Genomic DNA, 24,009 nt, shown 5'->3' on the forward strand with positions numbered 1-24,009 from the left:
CCCTACCAAAGGGGGTCACTCTGAAATTCTGGTACAAGCATAGGTACCCCCTAAATTAATGGAGTGAGGGGGCCGGGATTATAACAAGAAATATGACTCTAAAAATGCCAACTACTTGCAACTATACGTCCATCACTGAAATCTTAGTGTATTAATTGCTCGCTATAAGCTAAGTGATTGCGCCCCTAAACCAACTGACACCTCCACATACATCCACGGAACTCAAACTTTAACGTGAGTTAATTGTAATCTTACTCTCTACATACCAAAGTGATTTATCTAGGAATAGGCCTACAGTTGAACTTCACTGAAAACTAATGATGTTTTGATGAGTTCAATGAATCCTTCAATTCCTTTCGGCTTGGTTTTCTTGGCGAACTGACGTCCGACAATGACCCGTTACGCCATTGCCACGCATATTGTGAAAACAGATCTATTTTTGGACGAAACTCAGCCCCTCACAAACTTCGGTCAATTTCGCCAGTGATGACACTGCTTCTAGTTCTTTTTGTAAATCATTTCATGCTTAGATAGGAGGTGGCTTCCTTTCTTCGATGTCTTTTTTTGGATACATGGGGTAATGACCAATTGCAATGTCAAATTGTATAGAACTTCTATACAATTTGACATTGTGTCATAGTGTCTTCTATTAGAAGACACTCATTTGGGACCAAAATCACTCTCTTGGTGTCTCGCTCTATCTGATCTACTGTGTGCTACAGCTATAAGAGAAGGTTCCGCTATAAAATTGCACTCAGATGAAGAAATATTGACTGGCATTCTTTTTTATAGATAAAGAAGCAACATGTATCTTCGCTGGAAAGGACAGATGATTCTGCAACGTCTCTTCACTGATTCAAGTTTGATGATTGTGTTGAATAAAGCAAGATGTTTGACAACACAACAACAGAGAGTTTGCAGAGTTATGCTTACAACCCCAAAACAACAAAAGCTTGCACCAGTTTGTGGATTCCCAAGTGGCATTTCAGAATATTTATTTGTGGATGATGGTGTCATATCAAGACGGAGGATAGTCACTCCAATCAGATGTTATTCAAAAGGAATCATGGGGGATGCAACTCTAACTGACACTTCGTCTATGTATTCATCAGCTGGAGGAAATGAACTTGCAACTCAAGATGAGCCGGGTCCCAAAAAGCCGCTTGACTTTATTGACAGTTTGCATGCACAGCTTCGGCATTCTGATGTCAATGCAACTTTGAATCTTGTCACACAGTTTGATAGTCAGATGGTTACAGAACATGTCTTTCACTCCATTGTGAAAATCTACTATCATTTGCGTAACCTGCCCAGTGTAGATCGCGATGATGCCATCACAGATTTAAAATGTGACGAGCGGTTTCAGCTTCTCTGTGTCATGGCTGCAAAGAAGGGACGATTCAATACACCGCGGCAAGTGCTGAGAACAATCAACACGTTGGCCTTGATGAAGTATAAGAGTGATAACAAAATCATGCAGGTCTTCTTAGAATTGGCAAAACACCATGTGAATTTTTACCACTGTGCGGAGATTGTCCATCTTGGATTCTTGTTGTCCAAATTTGAAGAAACTGAACAGGTGTGCATTTTGAAGCAGCAGCTGACTTTGGCGCTGAAACTCGTGCTTTATAAGGAGATACAGTTTCTGAGTTCCACACAACTTTGCAACCTCTTGACCGCGTTCGGTGAGAGTTTAGGTGAAGATCAGATGCTGCGAGTCTTGGGTGCTTTGCTGATACAGAAGGATAGCAGCAAATTCAAATCATATGAAACTCTGTTAAAGTTATTGGCCAAACTGAGACAACGAGATATAATGTTGATAAGAGTGTGTTTGAATAAGATCCGACACCTGGTGAAAGTTGACAAGTTCAGTGACGAGAGTTTGTTAATTGTCTTGAACAGTTTAGTGGACCTTCATTACTATTGCCAGCTGACCTTCACAGATCTTGCTCATCATATCTCCAATAAAGAACTCGGTGCTGCAGAAATCTGTGCCTACCTAAATGCATTCTTGGCATGCCGCAATTGCCCCAAAAACATTATGGAAAAGTTTATCTGTGGATTGGAAAATGAGTTTGAGAGCTTGGAGATTGCCAATATTGGGGAATTAAACTGGTTTTTGCGGCCCCTTGTATTGTCAAATTGGAAGGATGGACGTCTTGGACATGTTTTGACAACAATGAAGAAAAGGGCAGATGAATTGGTTGAAAGGATAGACTCCAGTATCCAGAAAGGTATTTCTTCTCCAACCATGGTTATTTCGTAATTGCATTTGCCTTTGGTTGCTCTGTGGCTCAGGGGATAGGTCTTAGAAACCATAGCAAGCTCCCCAGTGACCGGAATTTGCTGTTGATGTCGGCCTCGGAGAGCAATTGGTTCACATTGTATAAATTTACCCGTCTTGCATGTATTAGAAAGAAAAGGCAAAGTGTAGTTAACATGTAGCCATGTGCAAGGTTATTGTCTTGTGATGATTTTTGAGCCGATCGTTCATTGTGACTTTCATGCGCTGAATTCTAATCTTTGCAGGTTCCCTTGCTGGCTACTCGGAGCTGCTTGTGAACTTGCTTGTGGTTGGGTATCGAGTGGAGGATCTGCCCATCAGAAGTGATCTACTGGACAAGTCCATTCAGCAAGTACACAGGATAACTGGTAAGATCCAAGGACTGTGTTTGAAAAATAACAGAATTTTCATGCGTACACTGTGGGACTACATGTACATCAGTGAATGACTTGTTTGCTGATGTTGGTAACATCATCCAAGTGGTCTGGTTAACTGAGTGTTTTAACCTGTGGTACCGTAGAATAGGCACTCCAATCTACAATAATCAAGCAGTTGGGCTTTTTGGTATAACCTACTTGTTTATTTTTAGACATTACAAAACGCATTAAGGTCCTCCATGACGTTGGTTTGGTGTGCCTCGCCCACAAGACGGCGACAGGAATAGATCTCGCCTGTACGTCTTGTCTCAAAGATACCTTAGATACCGTGATTGATAAGAAGAACACTCTGGTACAGCCCATATTGTCTCGCATCCTTGGCGGTGATATGTTCACAGTCGAAAAAGTGTTTGAGTCCGGGATACTACTAGGTAAGCTTGTCTCCTTGTTACACAGTGTCCCACAGAGTTCTGAGATCAAAATGTCCCTCCTCGATCTCTTTGAAGTTGCTGTACTAAGCTGGGAATTGGACATATTGGCGTAAAATATGGGCCGGTAAATTTAACTATTCAAATATTAAATGGTTCCTGCATTTGTCATCTTCATCTTGGAACACTTTCAGCTCATGTTTTTGTACTCGACAAAGACAAAGGTTCCATGACAGTGACTGAACTCGTGGAAAATGTTGAACACCGAGAGAAGTCGGCCATCTTGAAATCTTCGACCGGGTCACAGCAAAGATATGCCATCTGTATCTTGAGGACCAAGCATGTTCTGAAGAATCTTCGGTGTCTGACTGGGCCAATTCAACTTCAACTTGATCTCATGAAACAGCTAGGATATTACACTGTCGTGGTAGGTTTTTGAAGAAGTTTATATCTAGAAAACATGCATTTGTTTATCACTAGTTTTTCATCATCAAGATTTCGACTTGAAAACATAACATGACACATCATGAGGGCGAAGAGTGAGATTGCGTATGTAGCCAGTTATGTCTTGTTAAACAAGTGAAAAATGACACGGTACATATGAAAACCTGAATTCGATACAAACGTGATCTTAGACAGTGATTGTCTTTGCTCTTTTTTAATAATTTGTAGTACACATTGCAACTATTGATATTCACTTCCTTATTTGTCGTTATGTTCTTCCCTTCAGATTGTGCCCCACGTCTGGAATGCTGTGCCTGAACGTGAACGTCTGGATCTGCTGCAGTTCAAACTAGAAGTGGCCAAGGAAGATGGTGTGGCTTGCATTATCTGAACATTAAACACTATTCTGATAATTCAGGCGTGGATGACTTTTCTGCTAGTCAGAGAAAACATCACGAATACAGCGGAAAATGGACAGTTCATGTATTTCTTTGTACCCTCACTATGCTGAGGTGATTGCTAAGTCACAAGTGTGGAGACAGAAGGTGTAAATAAAGTAAACTTCTGATATCAATTGAGTTGCGTTCATGTATTTTGACATATTTACACTCTTTCAGCTGGTTATCTAATCTCATGCTTGACTTCTCCTGACTGTCTTGTCCAGCAGGTTAGGACAACACTCAAGATTATTTGAGACCAAAACATTTAAAGAGTTCTCCAACAATCAGTAGCTTTTAGGTCTTGGAGACAACAGGATAGACAATGGAACAACCAACCTCCAACCTTTCAGAAATGAATGCAATCCATTGCCGGCAGACGTTTGACATGTTGTCAGACCTTTGTTGATAGTCAGTGCCTCCTTTTGGCTGAACGTCTATTGCATCTCATTTAAGTCCAAGTCATTATTGCAATGAATGGAATATAAGACTTGTAGAGTCATTTCATGAACTGCTACACAACCTTCCCTTTATGTTCATTGTTCAGTCCAAATATCAGAAAATGTCAATTCCTTCAGGTTAAGTCCATGTCAGAGACGGAGTGCAATCCTGTATCAATGGGAGGTTGTAGCAACGATGGAACTCCGGCAGCTTGCAGTGACATACTCTCCTCGGCCTAAAAGAGCAAAATGGATCCATCTTAAATTTGACAAATATGAGAATTCTCACGCCAAATGTATATTTTTGGCTTAAGGCTGGGTCAAGTTTTTAATGTCACAATTAAAACAAAGAGCAAGGGGGCAACAAGGACTTTTTATATTGATGGTGATGCTGACCCGGTTGATAATGATAGTCACTTTGACAGACTTTTCTGGTATCGTTCCATAATAAGCAACAATATCATATCCCCTACCTCCAGAAGTCCAGACCCCATGATCTTCTCTTGCTGTAGGACCCGTGCCAATGTGGCCAGCGGCTGATCATCGGAGTTGTCCATAATGTGTAGCTCCTCACTCCCAACGTCCAGCAGACCATGTGAGTCGGAATGCTGGAAATCAAAATTAGTCATAATCACACAGGTTTAGCAGATAGCTTTTCTTTTTGAATATGATTACAACACCTCCTTCTGTCACAATCCACCAAGACTTTTAAGCTTAAATCAGGTGTCAATATTAAGAAGATGTGTTGTAACTCAGCAACCAAATGTAATTCTTAGTCAGGTTGGACAAATGGACAGAGATGGATGTTGGGCCAAGATGTCGTGCTCAAACATTCATGGGCCAAAATGACTTGCCGCTGAAGTATTGTGGAAAACAGGATTTTGGTAATCCACTGCGCAGGAAGGAAAAAATTCTTTAGTAAAAGTTAAACTGTCCTTACGGAGTCCTCCTTATCTGGGAGTCTCGGCACAATTTCCCCTACTGCTGGGTGCAGAAGACAGCGTGGATCTGGCATGGTCCCATGCACGGGCTTGCTGCACAAGCCCTTACCGAAGCTACACGGCTGGAACAAAACCTGGCGAGGGTCTTCTAAGATATCTGGTTTAAGGTCAAGGGGGAAACATACAAGACATACATGACATCGTGAGTTTTTTAGTGAGCGAGTCAGGATCCATAATCTTAGGAACAAAATATAATGGCCAAGGTCCACCATACTCACATCAGCCAAGTACATAAAGACAAATTGGCCTGGCGCTGCCAGCGTAACACTCATTTTTTTACAAGGTTTGATTTGCTGTGATACAAATCCAACTATAAAACCAATATAAGTGAAAAACAAGTAATTTTGCTCTTAGTTTCAAACAAGGGATACGTTCCTTACAAAACTTGGAGAGCGGCATGACCCTCAGTTCACACCGCTGGGCTGTACCCTCACCAAAGGAGCACTTCGGAAATGACGGAGGGTTATAACTCTGTCCCTCCGATGCTGAAATTCTTCGCTCTTTTGACTGCCGATGTAGTAGCGCCTCCTGGCCGAACCGACGATGGTACTTTTTCAACGCTAACAGCTTCTTGTATTTAGTTCGTTGCACGGGGTCATCTTTTGCAGCATGCACACTCCCTGTGTAAAGAGTTGTTATACTGCTGATCAATCACTTAAAACAACAGATTTCAGAAAGAGATAATTTATTGGCAACCTTCTGCTGCCAAATATGTTTAAAACAGTGAAATTCAGCATTGTCAGACCGGCAGCCTGCAAGTGACATTGTCGATGCGGAGTCACTCCATGCACAACCACCTTTTTTCATTCGTGCAATATCAATGCCATGCCAATTGAAAATTGGGTTCTGATGAAGCCCTTTTTTCAGCAATCATCATCACTTCGACATTACTCTCCCTTGGGAACTTGGCCAGTGTTGGTCTTTCCCGGGGGTAGCAAAATAAAGGCAAAAGCAAAGGTACAGTTTCCTCCGAGATATAATTTTGCGCCCTGCATACCCAGTGCCTCCCTCTCCTGCTTGACAGCATGTAGATATCTCTTCCGTCTCTCTCTGAGAACATGCTGTAATCTCTTGAACTGATCAATGTATAAAGATTGCAGGCGGATCAACTTGTCCCTGGTGATGAGTGCTACCTCCTCAGCGGTGTACACATCCGCATGCCTGAAATGAGACAACCTAGGTTAAGGCCGGAAAGCAGAACCGGAGGAATAACCTGACACACTCAATAAGATAAGATGCATGATACTTTGTTTTTTGGCTGACAATAAAGACTAAACATACAAACTTACTTTTGCGAGTCTTCCTGCTCGCTATCGATGCTCTCTGCATCACTTTCACCATCACCGCGCCAGGCCTGGTCAACCAATGGAGGTTCGGTATCCGAATCATCGGTACTAAGGTAGTCTGAAGATCAAGGAAGAAGAGATCACAAACTGTAGTGTTCCATAAGAGCTAAGAAGGGTACCGTACCTTGGGCAAACTATAATTTTTTAAAGGATACAATGACATTAGTATTTATATCAATAAATGGGATCAAAAGAGTTGCTGATAAGGCCTAAAGATCACTGGTTCAGTTCAAATCTGTAACAACACCAAACGAAACTTCTCCCACATCTGATAAGAGAATTCTATTTGATATTAAACAAAAAAAGCTCAGGCTATGGTTTTATGAATGGTCCTATCGCAATCGATTAGCGAACCATGGATAAAAACTTGTGCCTTCAACTCAAATCATCCTTACCGAGTATTCTAGAAGCTGAATCAGTTGTGCGCTGCTTCCTCACTGGGTGTGTCACAATGGGGAAGTCCGAACCAATCTCCGTCGTCTTGTTATAGTTCTCCAACTCCTCCAAGATGGTTTCTGGCGACTCCTTCAGCATGCGCTTACGACTTGCACGTTGCCGTAGTGCGGCGGCTTTACGGGCGTGGTCGACACAAAACCTGAGAAGGGAGAAAAATGAGACACTTCAGATGAAGAGAGTATCAACATGATCACGGGGGCAACACTGTTTCAATTTGTCATTTCATTCTCCTGATGAGCATTCAAAATGAAGTGACAACAATCGTCCAAAATGAATGCAAGTTTTTTCATGACCTGACTTAGGATCTGGAACTGAGCCATGACCTGATGCATTACACATACCCATCCTTCTTATCTGATTTCGGTGCAGCATTTGGACACCTCTTCCCTGTCTTATTCGACATGTAATTACACTGTTTATAGGGGGCGTTCTTATCTTCAAGGATGTGTTTGATGCAGTACTCATATCCATCGAGGCGGTTTTGCATACAGATTCGATGTGAATAGTTACAGAAGAGTCCTTCAGGTGGCTGCTTGATTTTCCTTGCGGACAGGTATGGCACTTTCGACTTCAACATTTTGAGCGTTTCTCAGCAACCAACAGTGTTGACGAGAGCTCACTGAAAAAAAGAAAGGGTCAAACTTTGATATCATTATTGTAAATTGATCGTCCAATGACTATACTGCCACATTAATCATTCTTCATACTGTCGCAATGTCATGACATAATTAAAGTTAATCACAACATTCCGATGATGGGGTGGAATAAAACATAATATTTAACAAGTCACAAATAGATGACTCATCAAAACACAAATATGACATCACCATTGACTTTTGGCTTGTGCAATGTGCATAACACAATAGGCCCATATCTTTATATGTACAAAATGTACTCACTACCAGCAACATTTCAATAATTGGGTATTGCACAAGCAACATAAATCAACATTCAAACAAGTTTAAAATATCAAATGCTACCAAAATAAATACACTAATACTGAGTTATCACGAAATGACCATGAAAATACACAAAATACCAATTATTTCAATTTTTCTTTTAAAGTTTTATTATTTTCAACCAATCAAAATCGTCGACACATGAAAGTCCGTCGACTGGGCATGCGCACGACGCTCAAGGTCTGTGCGTCGCGTCGCTGTGTAAATGGCGGGGGGAAAAGAAGACCGATGGTGTTTTACAAAGGCTCAAATAGAGAATTCCCCCAGCCGAAAATGTGGAATAGACGCAGAAAAAGAATTAAGTTATAGGCAACAAGCAGCCAACTATATTCAGGATATGGGCCAAAGGCTGCAAGTGTATCCTTTTCAGTTTGAAATTAGCATGCACTGCGCAGATCCGGCTCGTCGGCCATTTTAAAAATTCTTCTGTTTTTGCCTCCGTAAAAGTGGTAATTACGCCCAGGCTTGAGCTCACCTTTTACCAAACTGCTATCCTTGGTGATCTATAGATGTTGCTGCGTTAAATGACCTACAGTTGAATCCTTAGAAAGTCCTAATATTCTCATAGTGACTACTTTTCGAGAGCAGATTTTTGCGTGCACGTGCAGCCATTTTGGCTGGTCACATGGTCTGTCCGAGGCTGCGGCGAACATGGCAGACATTGACAATGACATACATCATGTGCATTGCGTGTACATTGCGAGCTGTCTTCATTCAGAATAGATGTCAAATGTTTTTTAGTGACCTGATTTATCTCCCTTCAACAATACTTGTTCTTATGTTGTGTGCTGTTGTGTGAAATATGGATGTTTAGATAGAAAAGTAGAACTGAAAGCCAAGAGTAAGACCAAGTAAATAACAAGCAAGGACAAGGTCAAAGATTAAGAAGAAAGTGAAAAAAATCTGTCACCGAGTCGCGAGTCCGTGATACTCAACTCAATACATGTCCGGCCTGTTGAACTAGTGACGTGTATCTATATGTGTTACTGTTCAGTAATATATTATATTGCACATTTGTTGATTTCCCCGCTGTCGATCTGAAGAAGGTCATTAGATGCTAATGTCATGAAGTTGTTGCAAGCAGAGATTCAAGATTGTTCTTCTGACTACAAAACAGTTAGATTTTCCTTGACTACTTTCTCAGAACTCAACTATGTATCAACACGGCCATTGTTTACATGCACAGGTTCTTTATGTTCCACTCTTTTACAAAGTTCCATAGAAATGTAAGTAAATGTACATGTATTCCATAATTTAAGCATGCCTTTCTTGCTTCTTGAGACATGTACTGATGTAGCTATGACTGTATTTGAAGTACCTCTTCTTTGGTAAAGATTGATTTACACCTTACTTGCTCATGCTGTGTGTGGGAGACAGAAGGCGGCCCCTTCAGCCCCCCCCCCCATCAGTCGTGTTTTCCCCCCAAGTGATGTACTTTCTTCTGACATTTCTTCCAGGAAATTGCTGCTGCCTGTTTGTTCCTTGCTGCCAAAGTAGAGGAACAGCCGCGGAAGCTCGAACATGTTGTCAGCATCGCATACCGATGTTTGCATCGAGACCAACCAAGTCTCGATACGAAAAGTGAGGTAGGTCAAAGTTGAAACTATATCACATACTAAACGTGATCGTAAGAAAGATGTAGAAGTGTTTACCTCTTAAATTGTTGGTACCGCTAAGACTGGGCAAAGACCACAAAAAGTTTGAAAAGTTCTGGTCAAATTTGCTTTCGGAAATGGGTTACTTGTTTCGTATATATTCAACACAATATTTGTGTCTAGACTGTGACCAAAATGTTTCATGCAATGTTCTTTCTCTTTCAGAAATACCTGGAGAAGGCCCAGGAATTGGTGTGCAATGAAAATATATTATTGCAAGCATTAGGTGAGAATAGTGTGATTGGTTTCACGAGTTTGGTACATTTTATCTGATTACTGCTTATAGCAGTATTAGTAGGTATCTGGGCCAAATACAGATCATAGTGAGAATTGATGCTGAAGGTAAAATCTTTTGTTTTTTATCATGTGTTGATTTGTATAACTGCCGTACGCTCAGGTCATCTCCAACCGACATGATAGTCCTGTCGCTAGAAAAATGCTACACATATAGGGTTAATTCATATCTTATCTACATCTGCTTTCAGGTTTTGATATAACGGTGGACCACCCGCATACGCATGTGGTCAAGACGTGTCAACTGGTCCGAGGTGAGTAAATGTGCGATAGCGGCAAGTATACTCACTTGCTTCATTGTGACTGGTTTATTGGTTTATGAACACAAGAATCTGGCAATGGTATGACTGTGAAGTAGAAAAAGTCAGACACGGTTGATAAACCTCCCTCCCCCGTCATTGAGATTGTCTTAGGAAAATGGGGCTGACCATCATTGCATCAACTAAATCCATCAAAATCAAGTCACCCTGCACATTCTCGTTTTCTGTTCCTAGTGGTTCTTGACTGCTTTAAATAGTGCCCCTTTGGTCTTCTTCACATTCATACCATAGCGTTCTGCCTACCTAGCTTTATGTTGGTGCTATCTATGTGTTGTCAGGGCCGGTTAAGGTTGCCACTATATGCTATTGGCTGCTGCATTCAGCTTTCAAATTTCTGTGTTTGGAGTTGGTGTGTCCTGAAATAAGGGAAAATTGTTCATGTGTCTTACTTCTCAAATGGGTAGTCCTTATCTGAGAAAGTTGAGATGTTGAGATGCGTGCCCAACACTGGAAAGAAACCCCGTGCAAGTCAATGGGGACTGACCTCACAATATCCAAAAATCAACTTGTGGTCGGCCAGAGTAAAGAGCACTTTTGAATACTATAAAATTCACTTGCAATGTAAAGCTTTTTCTTGAGAATTCATTTGATAGATGACAGGAGCTTTTATGATGTTCAAATCAAGTCAATTTTTTCTATCATAGACATGTTATTCAATGTGAAATTCAGCGCACTACAGAAAATTTCTACTCCAAATGTCTGAAAAATTCTCCATGAGTTCAAATTGTTACAGTAAAAAGTAAGGTGTCTTTTGTGAGTCCTCTTATGCACTTTTACCCTGGCTTTCAAATGTCTTTGCGATTGAGTAATATCTGACATGAGTTGTTTTGAGGAAAGAAGGATTGAACATAGTCAGAAGCTCCTGGAATCTTTGATGCATGATCGCATGCATTGGTTGCTCATTAGAAAGGAGGGGGCACCTTTGTTGTCAATGCCAAGTTATCTAGGTTCATCAACCCATTACACAACGTGGATTTTAATCTGTCAAGACCAGGTCTTATGAAAATTCTTCAAAATAATGACTTTGCAAATTGTGACATGTTTGGGTAAAATAAATTGCTAGCAAACAATGCACTAAAAATATCTGTTTCTTTCTGCTCTTGATAGTTTTGGGGGGGAAAAAAATTAATTTCAAATTTCTTTGGACAAAATTTTTGTTAAATTGCTTGAAAGTATTTTCCCATCAATTTATTTTCTTGCAATTGCCTTCAGTTGCTACACAGTTTAATTCGCCAACAAGAATGTTAGGGAAGAAAGAAACCATTTGAAAAGTTGTTGTGAACCTGTCTCTCGTTTGGCTGCAAGGTTGCCACGCCCCTGCCGGGTTTTGGAGAGAGCATAATACGTTTGGTTCCCTTGATCTTTCAGGCAAGCTGAAACGCATCTCAGCGGCAAAGAATAAATATGAAGAATTCTTCAGGAAGACGCTTGGTCTCCGTGTACCTCCAACCGTACTAGGTAGACTCACAAATGCTAGTTTAATCCTTAGGACTGGGGGACTCTCCAAAAAGTCATAAAATCTAAAATCTTTTGGCTAAAAAATTAAATAAACTTAAAGATGAAAATCTCTTTATCTCCTCTTGAAAAATCATATTCATTGAAAAATTGATATTCCAAAATATTGTAACTCGCAGGCACTCATTGTCATAGTGCATGAACTGTAAGATTCTCATTCCTTCTGCATCTTGACTGAAGGAGTCGGTATAATGCCAGCTGAAACATTAAAAACTTCGTATCACAGTCATCTCTGTGACGTATCAAAGCTTTTCAGAATTTCAATGATTTTTTTGGCATTCAATTGTTGTCAACACCTAAAATCTTTCATTTCCGTTTTTCAACCAATTCAGTCACATTGTGTGATTGATAGTGAGCACACTGCCCTCAGTCCCAGGAGGATCATGCTTCTGTTCTAGATTAATATACTGCCTTCTGCTTTGCGTTTGTTTAAACTTATCCTAATCCTAATGTTAGTTTCCTGTTGGATGAAGTAGGGGTTTTTTTTCACACAGTTTTAAAACACGTTGTTGGTGTTCTTAAATGTATCTTGAGGGCGGTTTGTGGGGTATGAACGCACAGAAAATTGGGATTGATCCCGAGGCTGACCCTTCTTTCCCAAAATATTTGAAGCGCGAGTTGATATTTTGCGCCAGTGCAAACGGACTCTATAGACCACCCTTCCCTCTCCTTTCACTTATGCATGGGTTCTTTTAGACTGTCAGTAGTGACCTCTCTCCTTCCAGTTGAAGTTACTCCCACTGTCCTGGGCCTAATTCTCTTCTTTCTTTAAAGTCAGAGATCATGAAGCATCATAAAGTAACTCATACCTGTTGGTTGACTGATAAATTGCTGTGGCATGCGATTGGCTTAGTTTTGCAAGATCTTGTCTGTTGATCTGGCATTCGAAACATAAAAATCAACCATCTTATCAATATCAGTATCACTCTTACTTGACTTTTAAATCAGGCTAGCTATAAACTGTAGTGTGTCAGAAAAGAATTAGTGGTGAATGAGTCACTCTAGGCTTGGCAAGATCGCATGTCACAAGTAAAATCTCCAGGTCTGCGCTGCTTATCAGATTCTTTGTTGTTGGTTCTAATCATCGTGGTGAGCATATTCTAACCAAGTCAAGATTGAACTAAATCTAGTAAATGTCGTCAATAATCTCATGTCTGACAGCGACGTTCACACTAGAAACAAACCAGGCTTTCATTTCATGATGACATCGTTCCTCCTTTCTAATCCAACTGATCCATTTGAAATTGTCTCTTTGAGCGCAGTGACCCTGGCATATTGTCTGGTCCATTTACAGAGATGATCAGATAAACTGCAATATAGTCCGATCTAATTCTGCAGTATCATGAGCAGTCTTAGTGTTGTACTATTCTGTTCATGTGATGTGTTGTGTCAGAACTAATCCCAAACATTTTCAAACTAGTCTGAACTGCACTAGTTCTAGTTCTAGTTAGAATGAAAAACAGGGGTAGAGAAATACTAGAGAATTTTCTAATTAGTAATGAGTAATAATCTAATTCTAAAGCCATTTGGTTTTGTTTGCTAACAGATATTTCTGATTGGACCTTCCAGAGCCATTTCAATCATTATATCTCTACCCCTGTTTTATAGAATGCATGTTGGACTCGGCTAAACATAGTCTCTTTTCAGCCTGCATGGAAAGCTTTCAAAATCTCCAGGAGATAGCCCATGTAATATTGTAGTTGTACGCTACTGTTAGTTTCATTCTAAATGAGGAGAGCGCCATAGAGTTTTGAATTGGAGACGATAATTTTCGTATCGGAAAGAAAAATGGAGGTAGTTTCATCACATTAGGATTCCATGAAAATTAAGAGTCCTGGGAAAGTGCCGTTGATGCAAACAATATAATTTCATTCAATTATTGTGGGCCTTGTGTAATGGAGCTACCTTCATATTTTCTCCAGTGAAGGATCGGGGAATGTTGTCAAAGCCGTACACCTTGTTGGCCTCTTTCATGCAATCAAGGTGCGTCTGCATACGTAGATATTTAAATCGCATTTTGTCAGAGAACAACCCGCTATTTCATTTCACCGACTGAACCTGGTATATATTTTGAAAACGGCCCCAGGTAATCAATCTACTTGTATCAACAACCCCGATGTGTCAAAATATTGCAGCTAAGAAGGGGCTAAGAATTATATAAAGCTGTTGGTGTTTGTTTACAAACATTATCCAAGCAGATGCGTAGTTTATATTCCCACCTAAAATGGAACTGGGGGTTGTTCTTTTATGTTTCCGCAAGATTTCAGACAACGTGTTATTTGTCTACGTGGTTACCATGTTTGTAATTGTTGACATGGTGACAGTTGCCATAGTGACAGGAAACTAATGCATTCTCTTGCTCTTCCATCCCCGTTGCCGTGTGGTTGCCATCGTCTGGGCTGTGCGTACGCTTCTGCCGTTGGACCGACCCGTTCTTGATGACAGCAAGCAAGGATTTAGCTCAGACTTCCTACTTCCTGGCAACCAACAGGTGTGGTCATCATTCCTTGGATTTATGTCGACGGCTGTTTGAAGGCCATACGTCGGTCACGCAGTTATGTGAGGGTCATGTTGTGATGCAAATTGAGAAAAGAACATTCTAGATATTTGTTCCACTGTTGTGAAATCTTCAAACTCGGTTAAAAAATATGAATGCACCTGAAACCCTTGCTAAAAAAGCCCAAGTAAAAAACCACTTTGTTCAAAGTAGTGTATCATAGACCAAGTGAAATTTGGATTAAAACTTTTTATATGTACTGATTTGCCCTGGATACCGGTATAAACTACCCTTTAAGCCCCTTTGATGAAAAGGTAAGTACAATATGAGTTGAACCCTTCACATTCCTGTTATGATCAGCCGCTACCATGGTAACGATGATATCAAAACCGCCAGAAATGAGACAAAAAAGTGCCTTGTCAAAATTCATGACAGTATGTTTTGGGGTTTTCGGTTTCCGTTTGGGTAATAGGTCTGTATTTCCGGCATTTTGTACCATTGTTGCAAACTTTTGATTCATATTTTCTCGCCTGAAATGATGCTTTTTTGCTGGGAATAAAATTATTTTTCGTAACCCAAATATTACATTTTTGCCTCTAGCATTTTAAACTATGAAAAGGTTCTTGTGAAGAGGACTTCCCCTGCACTCAACATGATATCGTAACAAATGTGGATACCCCATGCTGAAACAACCAACCAGCATTTGGAATGAGTTAGATAAGGACAAGTTCATCCCAACCAAACAATATTGTTTGAAGTGAGAGTATTGCAAAAGCAAATATTTGCCTCTTGCTAAGTGAAAATGAATTGATTCTTTAGCACACAAGCATCAGCTGTTGTGGTCTGAAGTGAGGGCCTACAATAGTTCGGTTTATACCTAATTTGGAAATGAATCACATCGAAAACAAGTCACGCTCATGAATCCCTATAAGAAAACTTTTGAAATGTACAAAAATCCTGTCATTACATTTTCGCTTTCAATTTGCTTTCTTTTCACAGGAAATATACAAGATTACAACTGACATGATGCAGCTACATTTAATCTAAAATACATCAATTGCTTTAAACAGCGCACTCTATGTTTTGATTCATGTATACTACACCTCCCTGCGGCACATTTGGATAATTTCAAATGTTCAAATGAAACTACGCCTACAAACTTGACGGTTTGATGACAAAACTTAGAAGTGCTACCTTTGTTAATGATATGCCTGAGGCATATTTTGTCACATACTGATGGTTGCTCTTGAATATTTCAGCCTTCACCTGACAAGTATGTGCCTGGCTGCCAAACCCACGGTCGTGGCCTGCGTGGCGATTCACCTTGCCTGCAAGTGGTCAAGTTGGGAGGTGAGTTAAGATCCGTGATTTGTCAGCGAAAGGTAGGGACTTTTAAGACCACATTCCTTCATAACTGGGTCGGAATATAATCGTGAATGAACATTCAAACAGGGAATCGTCAAATTGAGCGAGTCTAATGGGATTCTAATGAATGTTTTGGTTTTCAGTTTCCCAAATCGAAGGAAGGCAAGGATTGGTGGTCTTACGTCGACAGATCTGTCACATTGGAAATCCTTGACGACCTCACGCAGGATTTTCTGAATATTATCGAGAAGTGTCCCAGCCGTCTCAAGGGCAAGATTATGACATGGAAGGTGAGTGGACTGCTCTATCCTCTCCTTCACTGTAAGTCAATGATCAGGCACTGATTAGTTGTAAGGATGACAAACTTGAGGTATTGGTTGTCCCAACAAACACTGGTAGGGTGTAGGGTGGGGCTAAAAAAAATATCTCTTTATTCAGAGTACTTCCAAACTAAATCTCTTTCTGTTTTATTTTTCAGTCTGATGACAGCTTAGACAAGTTACAAGACCAGTATGCGGTGACTGCTCTCTCAAGCTTCAAGGATACGCGTCCGTCTAAGGTAAGAGTGAGCAGGTTCTCCCATTGGAAGTTTAGCCAAGTCAACCATGCAGGTCTGTTTTGAGGCGTCGACCAGTCTCTTCCCTGACAGTTTTTAGTGCGTCTGGCCAACATGTTGGAAACAGTGCCACATAGACATTATACGTTGTAAAGTTCATTCGTACCACATTATAATGATACTTGATTAACTATGCCTCATCTATGTCTCTCATTTCCAGCCTTTGTTAAAGGATGAGAGACCTGATGATCACAAACGATCCGAGCCAGGAACAAGCCGTGCCTCCTCTCCGCAGAAAATGAAGCCGCCATCTGATAAACCAGATGTTGGCCATCCATCTGCTGCAGTTGGTGCTAGTCATGCGGAGGTGACAGCTGGGATGCGACGGTCCAAGTCTGATGCGAGTCTCGTGCACTCTTTCAAGGAATATAAAGAGATTAAGGCAAGGCAGGAAGCAGCAGCGGCCGCTCAGCAACGGACTGGTGTTGGTAATGGACACGCCAAACCTATTCCACATGCTGCTGGTTCCAGCCGGCCGCAACCAGAAATCCCACCTATGACCATGAGGATCAGACAGCCGATACCAGAAGTTTGCAAGTCTCAACCAATGCATGACGCACGGAGACCTCAACCAGGCCCAGAGGTTCGAAAACCTCTTCCGCTGCCGCAAGAGGTTCGTAAACCTTCTCAACCAGGACCTGATTTACGGAAATCTCAAAGTGTGCAAGATGTTCGCAAGCTTCAATCAGAGACAGAGGCACGAAAGTCTCAGTCCACACCAGAGGTGCATAAGCACCCAACGCCTGAAGGTCGTAAGCAGGCAACACCTGAAGGTCGTAAGCGGGTGACACCTGAAGGCCGTAGGCAAACAACGCCTGAAGGTCGAGCACGTCGAGAAGAACAAATTAAAAGTCCGCTGATTGGAAAAGAGCGGTGTGAAGTTCGATTAGAACGTATAGATAGCCGGGATCTATCTTTATCTAAATCAGGGCGGACTGACATTAAATTAGACTCAGATTTGAAATTTGAAAGACCTGATATTAAACAGGAAAGACTTAGTACCTCTGTCAAACAGGAGCGGCCAGATCGGTCGTTTTCCAGCACAAAACAAGACCGTCTGGACGGTCAACCGGATAGATTACCAAGCATCAGTTTAAAAATAGAGAAACACGGTGAGGAGCGATCTGCTAAACCAGTTAAAATGGACACTTCTGAGCCTGAGAAATTGCATGAGCGTGAACCGTTGGTTATGAGGATTCCTGTCGTTGAACAGTTGACGGCAGAGCGCGAGAAAAAGCAGGAGAAAAAAGAGCGTGAACGACGTGAGAGACATGAAAGAAAGCGCTTAGAAAGGGAGCGTGAAAAGGAGAAGGAGAAAGAGAAGGAGGGGTTGAAGTTGAAAATAAAAATAGGTGGTCTGCAACCTGAAATACAACAGGAAGGAGGTATGAACCGATCAGCCAGTAGTGTTGATGTTAGGACTCACAAATTGAACATGGACTCACAGCAGATGCCTGCGCGTCATCATCATCATCATCATCATGGACATCATCACGATCAGAGTTCTATACGACACTCGACTAGCTCTAGTGATTTGAAATTAAAAATAAACACTTCTAAACTTCAACCACCACCTCCTGGTGCGACACCTCCACCACCTGGGACAGAATCACCTGGCCAACGTAAAGAACTTCTAGGAATACGTATCAACAAACACGACCTCAAACAAAAGTCCAGTTCGTCGCGGAAACGGCCGCGTAGTCCATCAGCAGGGCATCATTCGAAACATTCGCGTCGAGAGACGTTCAGCCCGCCTAAACCTTCCGCATCGAATATGATGAATCGCTCAATACAAGATGCATTGGGTGGTGACCACCCAAATGGCAGCGGGGACCCTGACCCAGCTCTACCTCCACAATCGGACCAGGCAAGTGTTGGCCATGTCCAACTCCAAGACACATTAATACAGCGTCAGTTGATAGATCTATCCAAAAGGCAAATAACTTATCAGCGGCATGTGCTCTCGCGGCAGCCCTCGCTGCCTCCTTTACAAGCTGCACCGCCAATGCCTGACCATCCGCCCTTGCCACAGCCTCCCCTTCCACCACCAATACCCACAGAGCCCCCACCACCTTCACCCCCTCTGCCACCATCGCAGTGACTGTCATTGCACCTTGACTGTTACAAGCTGACCATGTTTATCATTATCACCTTGACATGATCTCTGATGTAACTAGGCTGGCACAAAACCCTCTTTGAAAGTGCTTCAGTCTTTGTGTGGCAAGTTGAAATTTCACTGTTGTTTTCACGTTGGCCTGTTCGGTCACTCCTGTAACCAAGGGTTGGACATAGTCCTGACTGGAACCGTTTCCGAACCAGTTTGATCACTGGCAAACTTTCCCAGAAACGTCTCCAGGGATGAGAGAGGATACACTCAATAGGTGGTTCTGCTTGATATCTCTAATCCTGTTCTCAAAGGTGAATATTTACGTTGAAATATGGCACTGGTTATGGTGGTCGTGGCTGCAAGTGGATGCCTGATAATCTATCACTGCATGTTGTTGTGTTCGGGATGAATCATGAACAGTGTTTAGCCTTGACATTTCTGGCCAGATTTGAATGCTATGAAGCTAAACACCGTTGATGAATTCAGCTCTTGGGGTTGTATCTTTGTGTAGTATAGTAGTATTGTATTGTTGTGGTGCATGTAAAAATGCAATTCTGAATAGGTTGTCGAGTGATTTGCTATCGATTTGCTAAAGATTTCTGGATTTAGAAATCATAGTGGCTTATTACAATGTCGGGAAAAGGCAAGAAAAAAATTATAAAATAGAAGAAAAACTTTCAAAACCAGACAACCTTGTTGTTAGAGATGCAGTTGCATGTTAGTGTTTGCTGTGTTGGTTGTCGTTGTGAAGTGATCGGAAAGACGATGTGGAAAAAGAATTTGTAGTAAATTGATAGTTTGCAGTAATTTACTGAGCACAAATAGTTAAGTTTGCTTTATTTTATTTGACTCGTTGCGAATATTGTAAGTTTCTTTCCTATTTAATTTTGGATACATTCATGTAAATATTTGCCTCTCATCTTCATTACATAAATGTGTGATTACTGTTTGTATAATTTGGTTGTGATAAATTTTCCTCGAGAAAGTGCATAAAGGTGATGCGGTGTTTAATTTGAGAAGGTAATGGAAAGTTCTCCATGTCGAGTTGGTGCATTTAGATTATGTCTGTGATAGATGCTTGTAATAGAAAACTTCACGGGTGATCCAGGATGGGTTTGCATTAACATTTGGTTCACATTGTCACATGTCATTGTTCACTTGTCAAGGAGCATTCGTTAAATCAACAGATTCATATGTTGTGTGTTACTTCGATAAAGAATATTTTTATTTTCTCCACAGTTCCTCCGAAAGCAAAGATGCCAACCAGTAGCACGGCCTGAAGGTGTCTCGTCCCAATGACCTCTCGCCCTAGTTGCAACCCTTGTATTGTAACCACAGTCACACAGGAGCAAGATGACACGTCCCTTTAACTAATTGGATCTTAGATCATAGACCACTCCACCAAGTCACAGTTAGAGTATGTTTGGTACATTGGGACACGAGCCATTATCATTACTCTTTCTTGTTGAACTGCCGTAAAAAAAAGAAGAAGGTGTTTACTCCTTTATTAACAGAATTTCATGAAGCAAGTGTTGATGTGAAAGATGCCTTTCTGGCTTGAAAAGGAAGACAACTTCACCTCGCTCAACATTTGTTTTGTGAAATTCAGTTTAAAATGAAGTAAATTCCATCATGACCATGGCAGTACCTTGTAGAATGAGGAGTAATGTGTAATGTTCTACTCTAACATTGATCATGGTGTCCCATCTATGTTTGGAAACAGGCTGGAGTCTGGTTTGCAATGCAGCTCGCCACAGAAAACCTCCAGAATACCAGTTCTCAACTTCAGCAATCAAGTCAATACAGGTGCACACTTTGGGTGATAAATTTCTGATTACCTAATTTCAAGAAATAGTGGTTAACATTGAGTAGATTATGGTTTATACAACATTAGAAGTGTTGTTTCTTTGTCCCAAACAGCACTGCACCTCATATATGACTCGTATTCTGGAGGTTTCCGAGTATTTTCTTTTCATCTATTCGTGTGTGATGTACTGCACCACCATGTCCTGTTTTGGGTGGGGCAGAAAACATTGCAATTTGCTATATTTTATTTTTGATACTTTGATATATGAAAACAGTGTTGACATGGTGGTGCCTGTGAAAAATTGTGTGTCTCTAAGTTTGGCAGCATGTTCGCCAATTCAGGTGTACCACTTTTATGTGTGTGAAATTTCAAATTGAATTCAGACGCTGTCTGTGTATTAGTATAGGTTATCATGTCACTGATACACTATTTCGGTCCATACTTACGAAGTTATACGGGTGGTAGACGAATTGAAAAAAAGGCAAATTTGGTTCTTGTGTCAATTTCAGTTGAAATTCTTATTTGTCGAAATAAATACATATTTGCAAAGCTCAATATACCGTTGCGTCATCTGACCTTTTTAAGCGCTGTGGTCTGCCACCTCTTATGCTTTTAGAATTCGAAACAATTAACAATTAAGTATGCTAACAACTGCACTTGCCCACCATTTGCCCCATTCTCCCTGCCCCAGGACAGCGATCGGCGGCGCTGGTTGGCACCTTGGCAAGAAGGGGGACTGGCCTAACTGAAAATCTGAAGCAAAATGAAAAGTATGTATTGTACAGTTTTTCACTCCATGCTTGTCTAAGTGGTGATGGTGTTGAGTGAATTAGTTGATGCACGAGTCTTTTGTTACTTACGAGTCAACCATGCAGCGCATTCTCTGTGCCAGGGCTTTTAATGTACAGTTCCGTGGGGCGGTAAAAATGCGAAGGTAGGCTAGGAAGATGGTCCTGCAAAATTATCTTTAAAAAGGCAAACATTGTAATGTAAGTTGTATCTCAGTGATGTGTGCCACCATAAAGCCTATATGCTATTTACACTGGTCGGCTCAGTTGCGGTCCAAAGCAGACCTGCGAGTGTGCTAAATAATTGCCCGTGGCCTCCAGTTGATATGCCTCTCGTACTATCGTTGATCTTACGTTGTCAAGAGAATTATATTATAATGTTTTGTTTTTTTAAGATGAAGGTGATACATGTATGATAATCGTAATTTATAAGACTGTTAAGTCAAGGGTGTGTAAAAATGTAATCATTCGAAAAAAGTTACTGGAGAAAATGTGGTGTTAAAAGTGTTTTGAATGGTTTCTACCATGTTATGGGGTGGAGCGAAGGAAACCCCAGGCTGGTGAAAAAATGTAGTGGTTTGAAGGTTTAGAAGATCCCGATGTGTTTCTACAAAATGTATTTAAATTCATTTCGCTCTATTAGTTTGCCGAGACGGCTTGTTCTTTATTGTATATTTCCCAGAAAATAATATGTGAGCCGTTTCAGTGCATCTGGTATGAAAGATAGGCGAAAGTAGGCATCCTGTACATTCTCTTAATCATGTATGTATGGTGTCGTTTATAATTTGGATGTATGTCATCACAAAAACACAAAAACTGCCATAAAAATCTAACATGGCCTCAGTGGTCATCGTAGTCATTGTTTAGTTCGTAACCATGGTAACGGACGATGATTTACTGTAAACCGGGAAATTTTCGTGTGCATTTCAATGCATTTTTTAACAACCTGCAAATTTCGCCAAAAAAAGTTGCAGCGAAATCAAAACTTCTTTGCAATTACTGTTACAGTGTGTTCAAAATGCTAAATTAAAACTTCATCTTTTTCGCCAAAGATGCAGTTTCATAAAAGTTGCGAATATTTCCTGGTTTACATTACCTTTGTAATGTGTGAATATAGTGTACGATTGCCGAGTGGGTGAGAATAGAATTTCTTTTTGCGTGTTGGTGACTGGCTAGCTCCGGATCCAGTTTGTGATGAAGGGATGTTCATAATGTTATCGATGGCTTCCATCCCGATGCCTGGTGCCTCAGGTTGGACAACTCATGCATCAAAGGACACCCTTCATCATAGGTATGACATTTTGCCATTAGACCTTGCCTGCTGCTGGGGAAAAAGTAACAAGTTGGGCAGTTTTAATATATCCTGTAGTTTTGATTGACACAGAGCTGTCGTCCGTAAAGAAATAGAGATGTTTTCATTACCGCACCACATTTGTTGTAGAAAGGTAATAGTGCATCTAGTGCATTACAGTTGAAATCTACACGTTCCTTCAGTTAGTGTTTAACAGAGCATTCACAAGAATGTCACTGTTCACAGTCGGGACTGGCCTTCTTGTTTCTTTGCCCAATATACTGGAGCAGTCGGGCCAGATTGGCAAAACAATACGACTGAGTTGTGGGGTGATCGGGATCTAGTCGGCTTTATCATACAATGTTGTGATGTTTCTCTGCAGTTCTCTCCCCTTGTGGTCAGCTGTTCGTAGATGTTGGCGATACTTCTTGCACTCCTTGGGTTAATGGTGCTATGTAATGTCTTGCAATGAATAATCAGTTTGAAATGTTCTCACAAGCAAGACATCTTCCTAAATCGGATCACACTTAGGCACTGTTCTGTACCCTTGGAGTGTAAAACTTAGGCAATTTTTTTCAAGTATCCCCAATATTTTGTAAGTTGCCATGCTGATTTTAGACTACCCCGGCTGTCTTAGTGTCAATGCACTGACAGTCCAGTTCGCTCTGATGGCTCCGACATTTCTGCAATCTTGATTCATTATGCAACCACATAGCAGTAGTCATTGCTATGCATATATTTTATCACATCCACTGATGCAGTTTTTGCGGTAGGAGTCTGGTGTTCAACTCCAAAGTAAAAATTCAATGTTGTCATTTAGCAGTATGTGTTAGCGTCTGGGAGTTGCAGTGACTGTCAACTCCCGACAGAGTTATTCCCTTTCCCTGAAACTTCAATAAAACTTTTGTAACGCATGGCAACTTGTCCCAGATGACCAGATCGGTAAAGACCTGCGGAGGACATTTTTGTAATCTTCTTAAACATTTGTCGAAACTCATGTTCACCACTGTCATTTTGTTAACGATTTCTTTCACTGTATATTGAAGTAAGATGAACATGTTGAGACTTGACGATGAAAGTAAATGCAATATGTTGAAAAGAAAATCTAGTTTTGTTTGTTTGTTTGTCTCAGCTGCTGAACAGTGTTGCTATTGACAGCATCAGAAAAGATAACTGGTCAGGAGCAAGCTTGCTATCATCGCAAGTTTGAGATCAATGATGAAGGCCTTGCTGACTCATTGAGGACACTTGACATGTGCTCTGTTAGCAACATGAAGCCCCAGCTGGCTATAATCCAGAAGTACTAAGGTAGCAGAAAGGGGTGGGCGTTTGTGGTTTCCGAGTGTGAGGGGGTATAGGGGTGTCTGTTGACTGTGCTTTAAGAGAGACTAGGCATGGTGCCAGTCTCTCTTAAATCTCGGTCAACAGACGACCATGCCGTCCCGAGCGCTATGGACCATTCTGGGAAAACTCAATGAGGAAGGTATGCTCATTTGCATAATCTATTTGCTCCTGCTCGAGGTAATCTTGCGCACTGTTGCTGCTGCCCACTTACATCGTGCTTGAAAACGTCTCGTTCAAA

The 24,009-nt window shown here is 41.1% G+C and overlaps 3 protein-coding genes across 7 annotated transcripts; 2 read left to right on the top strand and 1 right to left on the bottom strand.

Moving 5' to 3' along the window:
• The first annotated feature begins 202 nt into the window (after positions 1–202).
• Positions 203–4,107, top strand: LOC135498025 (uncharacterized). Its single transcript, XM_064788152.1, has 6 exons — positions 203–234; positions 793–2,234; positions 2,530–2,652; positions 2,874–3,092; positions 3,284–3,516; positions 3,820–4,107. The coding sequence occupies exons 2-6, from the start codon at positions 806–808 to the stop codon at positions 3,922–3,924; spliced, it is 2,109 nt and encodes a 702-aa protein (XP_064644222.1). The 5' UTR covers positions 203–234; positions 793–805; the 3' UTR covers positions 3,925–4,107.
• On the bottom strand, positions 4,104–8,809 carry LOC135498026 (KAT8 regulatory NSL complex subunit 2-like). 2 transcript variants are annotated; one of them, XM_064788153.1, is made up of 9 exons: positions 8,648–8,809; positions 7,555–7,832; positions 7,153–7,352; positions 6,701–6,815; positions 6,409–6,572; positions 5,783–6,031; positions 5,351–5,508; positions 4,884–5,018; positions 4,104–4,646 (listed from the first exon to the last, which is right to left on the bottom strand). In XM_064788153.1, the coding sequence occupies exons 2-9, from the start codon at positions 7,788–7,790 to the stop codon at positions 4,545–4,547; spliced, it is 1,359 nt and encodes a 452-aa protein (XP_064644223.1). In that variant the 5' UTR covers positions 7,791–7,832; positions 8,648–8,809; the 3' UTR covers positions 4,104–4,544. The 2 variants fall into 2 exon arrangements, with proteins under 2 accessions (XP_064644223.1, XP_064644224.1); XM_064788154.1 differs by lacking the exon at positions 8,648–8,809 and adding an exon at positions 8,113–8,212.
• LOC135498024 (cyclin-T1-like) lies at positions 8,369–23,525 on the top strand. 4 transcript variants are annotated; one of them, XM_064788149.1, is made up of 12 exons: positions 8,369–8,529; positions 9,317–9,398; positions 9,630–9,758; positions 9,993–10,053; positions 10,313–10,375; positions 11,810–11,899; positions 14,402–14,447; positions 15,713–15,803; positions 15,962–16,108; positions 16,297–16,377; positions 16,595–18,301; positions 19,781–23,525. In XM_064788149.1, the coding sequence occupies exons 1-12, from the start codon at positions 8,378–8,380 to the stop codon at positions 19,838–19,840; spliced, it is 2,709 nt and encodes a 902-aa protein (XP_064644219.1). In that variant the 5' UTR covers positions 8,369–8,377; the 3' UTR covers positions 19,841–23,525. The 4 variants fall into 4 exon arrangements, with proteins under 4 accessions (XP_064644219.1, XP_064644217.1, XP_064644218.1 ...); XM_064788147.1 differs by having other exon boundaries at positions 16,595–23,525; XM_064788148.1 differs by lacking the exon at positions 11,810–11,899 and having other exon boundaries at positions 16,595–23,525.
• The last annotated feature ends 484 nt before the right edge of the window (positions 23,526–24,009 follow it).

This window comes from Lineus longissimus, chromosome 13, assembly GCF_910592395.1.
Source record: "Lineus longissimus chromosome 13, tnLinLong1.2, whole genome shotgun sequence".
Taxonomy (NCBI): domain Eukaryota; kingdom Metazoa; phylum Nemertea; class Pilidiophora; order Heteronemertea; family Lineidae; genus Lineus; species Lineus longissimus.

Bases quoted from the DNA above. Each gene is read 5' to 3' on its own strand.
- LOC135498025 (XM_064788152.1), top strand. From the start codon at position 806: ATGTATCTTCGCTGGAAAGGACAGATGATTCTGCAACGTCTCTTCACT. The intron at 2,653-2,873 runs GTAAGATCCAAG...GTTTATTTTTAG, and splicing joins GCAAGTACACAGGATAACTG to ACATTACAAAACGCATTAAG. The intron at 3,517-3,819 runs GTAGGTTTTTGA...TCTTCCCTTCAG, and splicing joins TAGGATATTACACTGTCGTG to ATTGTGCCCCACGTCTGGAA.
- LOC135498026 (XM_064788153.1), bottom strand. From the start codon at position 7,790: ATGTTGAAGTCGAAAGTGCCATACCTGTCCGCAAGGAAAATCAAGCAG. The intron at 6,573-6,700 runs GTAAGTTTGTAT...GTCTCATTTCAG, and splicing joins GAGCAGGAAGACTCGCAAAA to GCATGCGGATGTGTACACCG. The intron at 6,032-6,408 runs GTATGCAGGGCG...CTCTTTACACAG, and splicing joins GCAGGAGAGGGAGGCACTGG to GGAGTGTGCATGCTGCAAAA.
- LOC135498024 (XM_064788147.1), top strand. From the start codon at position 8,378: ATGGCGGGGGGAAAAGAAGACCGATGGTGTTTTACAAAGGCTCAAATA. The intron at 9,759-9,992 runs GTAGGTCAAAGT...TTTCTCTTTCAG, and splicing joins GTCTCGATACGAAAAGTGAG to AAATACCTGGAGAAGGCCCA. The intron at 11,900-14,401 runs GTAGACTCACAA...TCTTGATGACAG, and splicing joins TGTACCTCCAACCGTACTAG to CAAGCAAGGATTTAGCTCAG.